At 38.1% G+C, this 11,379-nt stretch overlaps 1 protein-coding gene and 1 pseudogene across 2 annotated transcripts; both read right to left on the bottom strand.

Moving 5' to 3' along the window:
* Positions 1–2,500: 2,500 nt before the first annotated feature.
* LOC311174629 (olfactory receptor 1D2-like) lies at positions 2,501–3,463 on the bottom strand (the record flags this gene model as incomplete). The annotated part of the gene is made up of 1 exon (XM_084239216.1): positions 2,501–3,463. The coding sequence occupies one exon, from the start codon at positions 3,461–3,463 to the stop codon at positions 2,501–2,503; it is 963 nt and encodes a 320-aa protein (XP_084095342.1).
* Positions 3,464–9,851: 6,388 nt separating this feature from the next.
* Positions 9,852–10,796, bottom strand: LOC311174636 (olfactory receptor 1A1-like; annotated as a pseudogene). The gene has a single exon. The product of its transcript is annotated as an olfactory receptor 1A1-like (transcript).
* Positions 10,797–11,379: the final 583 nt, after the last annotated feature.

Here is an 11,379-nt window from a genome sequence, read left to right as displayed (position 1 = left end):
CAACAGTGCAGAAGAGTTCCTTTTTCTTTTTTTTTTTTTTTTTTTATATAAATTTTATTGTTATATTCCCCATACAATTGCAGCCCCCCATTCTGACCCCAATCCCTCCCCTCCCGCCCCCGCCCCCCTAAAAGTGTCTCTGGTTCATAGTTTTTTGTTGATTTTGATTTTCACTTTCTTATAGTTATTCATTTTCCTGGTCCCTTATTTAAGTTTTCTAGATTCCTGCTATGAGTGAGACCATCCGGTATTTTTCTTTTTCTTTTTGGCTTATTTCGCTGAGCATGATCCCTTCCAGCGCCATCCATGTTGCAGCAAATTGCATGTGTTTATCTTTTTTGAATGCTGAGTAATATTCCATGGTATATATGTACCACATCTTCTTGATCCAGTCATCTATTTTTGGGCATTTGGGTTGTTTCCAAAGCTTAGCTATTGTAAACAGTGCTGCTATAAACATAGGGGTGCAGGTGTTCTTTGGAATTGATGTTTTTGTGTCCTTTGGGTAAATACCTAGGAGTGGAATTGCTGGGTCATATGGAAGCTCTATGTTTAGTAGGTCCAGAAATCTCCACACAGCTTTCCACAGTGGTTGGACCAGTTTGCACTCCCACCAACAGTGCAGAAGAGTTCCTTTTTCTCCACACCCTCGCCAACATTTGTTGTTGTTTTTCTCCACACCCTCGCCAACATTTGTTGTTGCTAGTTTTTTTAATATGTGCCATTCTCACTGGTGTAAGATGGTATCTCATGGTAGTTTTGATTTGCATTTCCCTGATGACAAGTGATGTTGAACATTTTTTCATATGCCTGTTGGCCATTTGTATAGCTGTAGATCTTTTTAAAACAAATGTTTTGGAACTGTTTTTTGAAATTTGTGACAATTAAAAAACCTCAAATCACATAGCCTAGAAATATTGAAAAAATAGAAAAAGGTAAGTATTCATGAATGCCTTATAGATATATACACACATATATGCAAGAGTCTATGTTATCACTTACAACCATAAAATATAAACAAAAATTTTATACAAAGTTAAATTTTACCCAGATGAGCAGACTATACATGGTGCCATTTGCAGTTGAGAGAAATGAAAACAAATGTAAAGGTGCAGTATTAATTCATAATTGCATAAAATATCTGCAGTGCATACTATACTATTGTAGTAATTTCATAGTCACCTTGTTGCCATGTGGTGATCTCAAGTGATGTGAGTAGCCACTTAAAATACCACCTAATTCTAGTCATCTGTGGTGAGCAGTTAAGCTCTCCAGTAAGTTGCTTATTGTAATAGAAAGTGACCTCTCAACAGTTATTGCATAATTTTCATCTTGTTTGGTGCAATACTGACAACAATGAATAACACCCTGGGGGCCCATATAAAGTACCACTCATTATGCTGGAAGGACCCCCAAGAAGCAGAGAAAAGTCATGATATTATGTAAAGAAGTTGAGTTGCTTGATTATCTATCCCATTTTGACAATATTGATGTAGGTAATGACAGACAGAGGATTCATCTTCTATATAGTTGATGTAAACTTACGGTAGTGTTAATGTAGTGCTATAAATGTATTTTTACATTCTGATGATTTTCTTAACAATTTCTTTCTTGTATCTTTATTATAAGAATACAGTATATGATACATGTGACATACAAAATGTGTGTCAATTGAATATTTATTTAATTGGTAAGACACCCCTAACTTCTACATTGTTCAAGGGTCAACGGTATATGTACTATAATTTTGACTGCTTCCCCTGGTACGCAGGGCGATCCTTATTCATGTTTGTAATCCAGTTTGAGGTCCCTCATAAACATTCATTCATCATGAATTGAATGAATTTTTGAATGTCTGTGAACATCAAATCAATTCATATCTCTTTGTCAAGGTCTAGGGGTAGGGCTGATTCTGCTGATTCATCTGGAAAGATTCCTTCCCTTTTAAACCACAATAACCCTTCTCATTAGTGCCTATTCACTTTGTATCCACTACATTTTTATAAGGCAGTTTGAACTTGTGACATTGTGACTTATAATAAACATATATTTAGTCTGTATCCCCTTTTATGGCAGAGCCTTAAGACCTTTGGAATTTTCTAAGTGGTAAGAGTGATAAAGATGTCTTAATATTTATAAAAATCCTTTTCAATCACAGCTGAGTTTATGTTAATGAGGTGACATCTGGAAAGCACCTGAGGTTGGGACTGGTTGCTAGGGGAACCAACCAAGTGATTAAGGCATTGGAACTTTCAGTCTCCTCCTTGCCAGCCACTACAAAACTCCAGTGTTTGTGTTAGCATGACCTTATTTATTACCAAGGTTGGTGAGGGCTGGGTGACACTGGATTACACAAAGATGTCTTTTCTCATAAGAGATATATGAGCTCATTCTGAAGTGGAACTGTCTTAATGACTTGTGTATTCCTCAGAGGACAGAGCTTTGCAATGCAGTGAAGGAAATTTTCAGTCTCCACTTTAATGCCCTTTCCAAAATACCCTCATGTCAACTTCTGGAAGACTTTCCCTAGGAGAAGTCTTCCCAGGGCCCCATGCATGTCCTTGTTCCTCAGACTGTAGATGAAAGGGTTCATCATGGGGGTCACCACAGCATACATCACAATGGCCACTGAGTCCTTCATGGAGTAGGTTTTGAGGGGCTGCAGGTAGACCATGCAAAGTGTTCCGTAGAAGAGAGCGACCACAGCCAAATGGGAGGCACAGGTAGAGAAGGCTTTGTACTTCCCACTGGCTGAGGGTATTCGGAGAATGGCTCTCACAATCCAGATATAGGACATGATCATGAACCCTAAGGGGGCAAGGAAGACACAGGATCCCGTAGCCATTAGCACTATATGATTCACTTCAGTATTGGAACATGCCAGCCTCAGGAGAGCATACATCTCACAGAAGATGTAGCGTATCTTTCGGGATCCACAGAAGTTCACTGTGGTCATAAGGATTGTGTGGATGAGGCCATATGTGATAGAGAACACCCAACACAGGATAAGGAACAAAATACATAACCCAGGGCTCATGACTGTGGTGTAGTGGAGGGGACGGCAGATGGCCACATAGCGGTCATATGCCATCGTAGCCAAAAATAAATTGTCCAGGGCCACCAGCGAGACCAGGAAGTAGAGCTGTGTCAGACACCCTGCATAGGAGATTGCTTTGTTCTCAGACTGAAGGTTCACCAGCATCTTGGGGATTGTGTTGGTGACAAAGCAGAGGTCGGTGAAGGAGAGGTTGGCCAGAAAGAAGTACATTGGAGTGTGTAGGCGGGGGTCAGAGCTGATTGCCAGAATGATGAGCACATTTCCCACCACTGTGACCAGGTACATGATCAGGAACATCCAAAACTGGATGTGCTGCTGCTCAAGATTGTCTGTGATCCCCAGGAGCAGAAACTCAGAAACATCACTCTGATTGCCTCTATCCATTTTCCTGACTTTCTGCAACATCAGCACCAACAAATGCTAAGTGTGCTCTGTTGAATAAGGACATTCAAATAAGTGAAACCAACAGTTTTTTAGCTTTAAAAATATCATAGGTTAAGACACTAAACCAATCCAGGAAAATGTTATGCAACATAGTCATTCCAGCCACATTTATCAGCACACTCAATATTATGGAAATAATAACTTTAATCATATCATCTTACAAGTCTTACAAGTCTCAAAGTGTTTAAAGATTAGTATGGGATGGTACATTATGATATTGTGTATATTTAAACAATATTTAAAATAGGTATTTGTGGTATAATAAATTTATGTTACACAATGAACAAAAGGAATAAAAAAAATACTGGACAGAAAATTGAAAAATTACTATCACTTGCTTATATGATGATCTCTTTGGGAAACCTGAAATAATTAACTGAAATGCCATTACAAATTAAAAGCTATTTCAAAACAATTGAAATCAAGTTTGTGCTCTGACTTGCTGGCTGTGAAAAAATAGGCAAATTACCTGAGCATTTTAAGACTCCACTTCTTCATGTGAAAAATGGGTCAGAGTGACAATAAGATGAAATAAATGAAAACAATAATGAGATATATCTGATAGAATGGCTATGATTAAAAAAAGAAACAAGTGTTTTGGAGGATGTGGAGGAAAGGGTACCCTCTCGTACACTGTTGAGAATGTAAATTGGTGTAGCCATTATAGAAAACAGAATGGAGATTCGTCAAAAAACAAAGACTAGAAATACCACCTGATCCAGTTATCCCACTTTTGGGTATCTAGCTGAAGAATACAAAAACACTAATTTGAAGAGATATATGCACCCAATGTTCACTGCAGCATTACTCACAATAGCCAAAAGTTTAAACATGGGCCTCTCTGGTGGCGCAGGGGGTAAGTCTCAGGGCTATCAAGCTATTGCCAGCCATTTCTGCCTGAGTGGATCCCCTGATGTGGAGCTAACCCACATGGCATGGCAGACTTGTGCCTTGCTGACTGCCTCCCAGCAGTGTATTTCAGTAGATCCGTCTGTTCTGCTCCCTACTATCTCTGGTGAGTCCTTTTATCCCCTGCACCTCTGGCCTAGACCCCAGTTCCCAGTTCTTGTATGCATAAATAAATAAAAAAAAATTTTTTATAAAAGAGTTGGAAACAGTTTGAGTACCTTTTGACCCATAAGAGGATAAAGAAGTGATACATAGAATGATGGCCTAGTACTCCACTATAAAAAAGATGAAATTCTGCTGTTTTCAACAATATGGATCAACCGAAAGGGAATTATTGTGCTAGATGAACAAAGTCAGGGTAGGTAACAATCACATGTGGTAAGGCAGCAAAAAAAATAAGAAAATGAACTCTTAGACTCTGAGAATAAAACAGTGGTTAAATTTTCATTTAAACATTTTATAGGCTTCAGGTGTGCAAACTTATAAATTAACACCTAAATATGCTACATTATGTTCACCATCAAAATATAGTTTCCAGGCCTTCCCATGGCACATAGGGTTGAGTGCAGCTCTGTGAAGCTGTCCGCAGCCTCTGCAGCATGAGTTCAATTCCCAGCTGGCCAGGAAGATAACCACATGGCGTGGCAGACCGCTCCTCTCTCACCCTCTGTGCCACTCAGCTGTGGTTTCAGTCATCTGCCTGTTCTGCTCCCCATTCTGTCTCTGGTATATTCTCTCACCCTCCCATGCCTCTAGCCTGTACCCCAGTTCTTATATAAATAAAAATAAATCTTTAAAATAAAAATGCAGTGTACTTTAATATATATATGTGTGTGTATATATATAGTTTCCATGCATCACCATACAATTGGCCTGATTTACTCATCCTTTCCCCACTTTGTTTAAATTTGCAATGTCTAAATCCATATTACCTTGATAATAAAATATATCCGATGAAAGGAAATACATATAACTTTCTAGAGGTAGTGGCATTTCATGCATTACATTTTTTAAAGGCTATCTCTTTAAGCAATTCCAGTTTTTGAGATGTCTTAAAATATCAGATCAAACATCGATACATATGTATGTTTATCAGATCTTCTTAGAAATAGCAAAAAGATAAAAGGAAACAGTACAGATTAAAATATAATTGTTGGATAATTAGGTGTGCCATGGAATTGTGGAGCTTGTTCTACTAGTTTAGTCTGGAACTTAATAAATTTAAGTAGCAACACAAACAAATGTAGATGTGAAAGTGTGAGTAACTTTAGATTAAGTAATTTGGAGCTCCAGATATTATGGCCTTTACATCAAAAGGAGGTGGACTGGCAGGTCAAGAACAAAAAAATGAATCAAAACAGAAGACAAGCCATTTATCTCCCAGAAAATTTAAGTAGTGTGCCAATGTACTTAAAGGAGGGACTAAGGAGAGAGAGGGCTGAGAAGGTATTCTGCCAGGCTGTACCATAAAGAGGGCTGAGTGTAGATTCAGAGTCCAATCAAGCATTCACTTGAGGTATGTATGTTGGTTTGGTTAATCTATATTTAAACATAGAGATTATAGAATAATCTTGCCATTTGAGTGCAAATAGAGTAATCCTTTGGATAGTCTCTGGAGACATCTTATATGTACAGCTTTCCACATCTGTTATTTGTTACTCATAATAGTTTCACTGTGGTTGTACATCACAAAGGAGGTCATCTATTTCTCATCTACTTAAAGGAGGCTTTGAGTTGGAGAGATTGCTTGCCTCTTAGAAAACCAGAGTTTCAATGGGAAGGGGAAACTGATGGGCTCATCCCAGAGACCATTGCAGGACCCCCAAATTGACTTGAGAATGTAAAAGAGCACATGTGACTCCCTGTTGCATCCCCACCCCTGAGCATACCTGGCCACCACCTCTGTTTCTGCCATGGAGACAGAAAACTTCCACTTAGACCATTTCAGAATCAACATGTTTTCCACAGCCTGATGCCCGGAATTCAGAGTCCTCCCTGGGACTCCTGACAGAAAGGAGGGAAGGCGACAGGCACCAGGGCGGGGAAAAGTCAGAGGACATCCGTAAAAACCGACATTTACTTTCTAACCCTTGAAGAAGGTGCCTGCACCTTAGTGTGTGTTAGGATCACCTGTGATTCTGTAAAAATAAAAACCCAATTATCTGGATCTGTTACTTGAAATATTGATCCTGTTCTGAGAAACAAGTCATTTTCACAAGCACCTGGCATTTCTATTGTTCATGCTGGGAAACACTGCTCTGGTCTTGTAAGAGCCAGTGGTTCACACACTTGAGTGGTTGGAAGACCTTAGAGACACAAACCCCTTGGCCATGTGGCCAAGTGGTAGGGGAGATATTATGGGGCAGATGGAAAAGAATGCCAGGTGCAGCATGGGAAAAGGGGCCATTTGTGGCTCCTGTGTTGCATGACTCTGAGGAAGGCCCACAACCTCTCTGAGCCTCCATCTCTCGCCCAGGAAGCCTTTCTTGAAGCTTTGAGAATCATATGTAATAGGATGTGTGACGGCACTTTGAAAATAGTTGAGTGGCTTAAGGAGAGTGGAGTGATTGTTGTCGTACCTTTTTAAATGATAGAGAATTAGATTACATAAACACTTTTTCAGAGTTACTATAAATATGTTTGTGTGATCGAGAAAATGTAAAAGAGAGACATAAGGGAGAAAAAAGAGGAGGCTGAGTTTTCCACGTCCTGACCTTACCCACTGGTCTGTGCTGGTCTCAGAATTTCTTGATTCTTCTGCTTCAGTTTCCTCCCGTATAGGATGAAAATTCAACCTAAGAATTGATTTCTGAATAGAACTTTGACTTGTCCTTTGACTCACGGTGTGAAAGAGGGTGATGCCTGGATCTTCAGTAACTAGACAAAAGGAGACCACATAGAAGCTCTGGGAACCCTACTGGTACTTAGATCCCAGTGTCATGAAGAAAGGGGATGTACCGAGAGCATGTCAGGCCTATTTATCAGTTTTGGAGAACCCTTGGGGAAGTAATCCCATGACAGCTTATTGCGATGAACATAGATAATTGCTCCAGTGTTAATATCTAAAAGCAAGGGTCTTGGGAAATGAGTCTTGTTTACAAAGAATAAACTATCTACATATTGGGCAGTATTCCTAAAAGATTTCATAGGAGTAAGAGCAAATCATAATCAAAAGCTTCACACACACATGCTCCTACCAACTTTGAGTCATAAAAGAATTGGAAAATCTCACTATGTTTGGATTAGTATGATCGCAGCTTGCTAGTGATCCCAAATACTAAGTGAAAGCAACTTAAAAAGTCATATTTAAAGGAAAATAATGTCACCCTGATCTTCAAATTTTTCTGTTTTATAATTTTTCCAAATACAACATTGCATACAAACCCAAAAAGAGGCAAACAAAACAACCAACACATGAGAGGTATACAGGAACTGTAGCTAATATGATAATCAGACAGAGAAGCAATGGTATTTAGTGTCTGCGAGCCTGAAATTTTTGGCTGGAGTTTTCACAAACTGAACAAATATTAATAACCTCCTCTCATAAAAAATACATAAAAATACATCATCACCGCAGTATCTCCTCATGTTCTCTTACAGTTACTATTCCTGCAAGAGTAATCACTCCAACAACATCCCTTAGTTTTATCCATTCTTATACTTCAAATGAGTTTTAGAGCTGTTTATTTCTATTTACAGTGTCATTGTAATTTTGATAGTGATTTCATTGAAACTATTGAAGGCTTTGAACAGTGTGGACATTTTAATATTTAATATTAAGTCTTCCAATTCATGAACATAGGATATTTTTACAGTAATTTGCCACTTCTTCAATTAAAAGACTTTCATTGAACTCACGGTTTATAGTGTTACATTATATCTCAGCATCTGTATATACATTTCTATGATCGCTTCCAATCTAGCTTACATTTGCCACCATATAAGTAACCATGTTTACTCAGTTTACCCATTCCTCACCCCAATTCCCCTCTGATAACTACTGTTTTCTCATAATCTAACAGTTTGCCTTTGTTGTTTGTCTTTACTTGTTTAAAGTCTAAAACTATTTTATTGAAGTATTAATGGTTTAAAACATTAGACTTTAGATCTACAAAATTTTATTTTCACATATGTGTATCTACATTATGATCACTACCTACTTGTTGATCACTTTTACCAAATTTACCCACCTCCCTTACTCCACTGACAACACCCATATTATTCTTATAATCTGAGAGTTTTTGTTTTGTATGTTCATTTCTTTTGTTACTTTGTCTTCATATATGAGTGAAATTGTACATTATTTTCCTTTTTTCCATCAGACTTCGTTTTTGTTGAGGCAATATTGGTTTACAACACTATATAATTGAGAAGTCTAACTCACACCTTCAGAAGCATGTCACCACACCTCACACCCTACCAAGGAATCTGTGTCCTCCACCATAGTCCATTAGGTGCCCTCCACATTCTACTCTCTACCATCACCATCGTCCTCTGGTATCCTCAATTGTACAGACTTTTAGAGTTTGTATTGGTTTAGTTCTGACTGACCCTCTGTTTTGTTTCTCTATTTTCTACATATAAATGAAGCCATTAAGTACATGTCTTTCTTCTTCTGAATTATTTTAGCATTAGCATCACTTCCAATTACATTCATGTTGTCACAAAAGACAGAAGATCATATGATTAAATAGAACAAAATATCTACCCAGGGCATTTTCTTTAAAGATTTAATAGAGGGTAAATAATCAGACTAGAGTCTGATTATGTCTGATATTACAGCTTAGAGACTGAGATCTTCATTTGTTCATCCCAATTCCACCAAAAATTATTAGATAAACTTTATAGACCCAAACAGTGAAAAGGAGTGTTGTTTTAAGATAGTACCTAGCTTCAGAGGATTGCAAGCATAGTTTTGAAATTATAGTTCAATAAAATTGACATTTGAATGATTTATTAATTATGAACTATTGTGATCCTCACACCTTATAACAGTGTAAGGGGAAGATATTATTCCTAACATGTAAATGTAGAAGTTGCACTTCACCCTTCTCAGTTTATTTTGAATCATAACTTAGTTGGACCATGAACTCAATATTCCTGAGCTGCCATTCTGTGAAAGGATAACAGTGTAGGGGGAAGATATTATTATTCCTAACATGTAAATGTAGAAGTTGCACTTCAACCTTCTCAGCTTTATTTTGAATCCTAACTTAATTGGAACATAAACTCAATATTCCTGAGCTACCTTTCTGCCAAAGGATAATAATGGGTACAAGCAATAATTTATACCAGCTGTATCCAATTATTACAAGATTTTTTATGAGGAATTTCCAGCTAGAAATATGAAAAGTTGCATCTTGGAGAGGGTTTACATTGGAGATGAATTTCCAAGTACATCCTAATTGGTGACTGCAGTCTCCATATAAGCTCACATTTGTTAGGAGATTCTCTTGCTGAACAGCTTCCCCAGGGCAGCCTTCATGTCTCGATTTCTCAGACTGTAGATGAAAGGATTTAACACTGGAGTCACTGCCATGTACATCACAGTTATCACAGCATCCTTTAGGCTATGACTCGTCAGAGGGCAGAAATACCATGAATGTCCTATAATACAGAGAATACAGAACGTCCTATAATACAGAGAAACAACTGTGAGGTGGGAACCACAGGTGGAGAGCTTTGAGCACACCTTTGGTGGATGGAACCTTTAAGACTGTGGAAAAGACTCAAATATAGGAAATGGTAATGCATATTAATGGCACAGAGAAAACACCAACCCCTAGGTACATCATCTTCACATTAAATAGAATGTCAAAACAGGACAAATTGAGCAAAGGGGTAATGTCACAGTAGAAGTTGCCACTTCCTGGTTTCTACAGTAAGTCAGTCTAGCTGTGAGCAGAGTGTGTGGGAGAGCATTGGAATTGGCAATGACCCAAGAACCAACAACTAGCAGGAAGCATGACCTTGGGCTCATAATTGTTGTATAATGAAGTGGGCAGCTGATGACCACAGCACGATCATATGCCATAGCTGCCAAGATATAACTATCTGTGTTACCCAAGGAAATAATGAAATACATCCGTGTTAGACATCCACCAAAGGAGATGGCTTTGCTGCCCAAGATATTGTTGATCAACATCTTAGGGATCGTTACAGAAGAGAAGAAGATGTCAGCGAAGTAGAGGTTGGCAAGGAAAAAGTATATGGGGTTGTGAAGGCGAATATCAGGGCAGATAGCCAAGATGATGAGCAGGTTTCCAATCAATGTGATGGAGTAAAGGAACAGAAAGAGGATAAAGAAGATTTCTTCCTGTTCCTGCTGACTGGTCACTCCCAGGAGGATGAAACCCAGGCTAGTGGACTGGTTTACTTCCTGCATGGTTCCTTTATTGAGAAAGGGAATAGGAATCCAGAATAATTAGTGAATTTACTTTGTGTAGTGATGTTCTTTATCTACCAGTTTTGACTCAAGTGATCAGCCATCTCTAAAACTAAAGTTTATTAAATCTTGAGAAATCCTTGTTGAACGTTGACATAATTGACATTGACAGTTGAACACTGACAGTTATTTCTGGACACTCAAGTCTAAAAAGTGAGCAATCTCTGAATCAAAGGTGCCCATTGTTCCATATTCCAACACCATCATCACACATCTAGGTTTTAGTCAATTAAAAATGCTTATTTTTAGACAAGAGAAAGACATACAAGGAATCCAAATAGGAAAAGAAGAAGTCAAACTATGACTATTTGCAGATGATATGATAATATACATAGAGAACCCCAAAAACTCCACAGAAAAACTAATTCAACTCATCAATCAGTTCAGTAAAGTGGCAGGATACAAAATCAACACGCAAAAGTCAGTAGCCTTCCTATACACAAACAATAAATCTGAAGAAGAAGAAATCAAAAAGACCATCCCTTTTGTTATCGAAACAAAAAAAATCAAATACTTGGGAATA

Source organism: Talpa europaea, assembly GCF_964194135.1.
Source record: "Talpa europaea genome assembly, chromosome: 7".
NCBI classification, from domain to species: Eukaryota; Metazoa; Chordata; class Mammalia; order Eulipotyphla; family Talpidae; genus Talpa; species Talpa europaea.
This window is presented reverse-complemented; position numbering and strand designations above follow the sequence as displayed.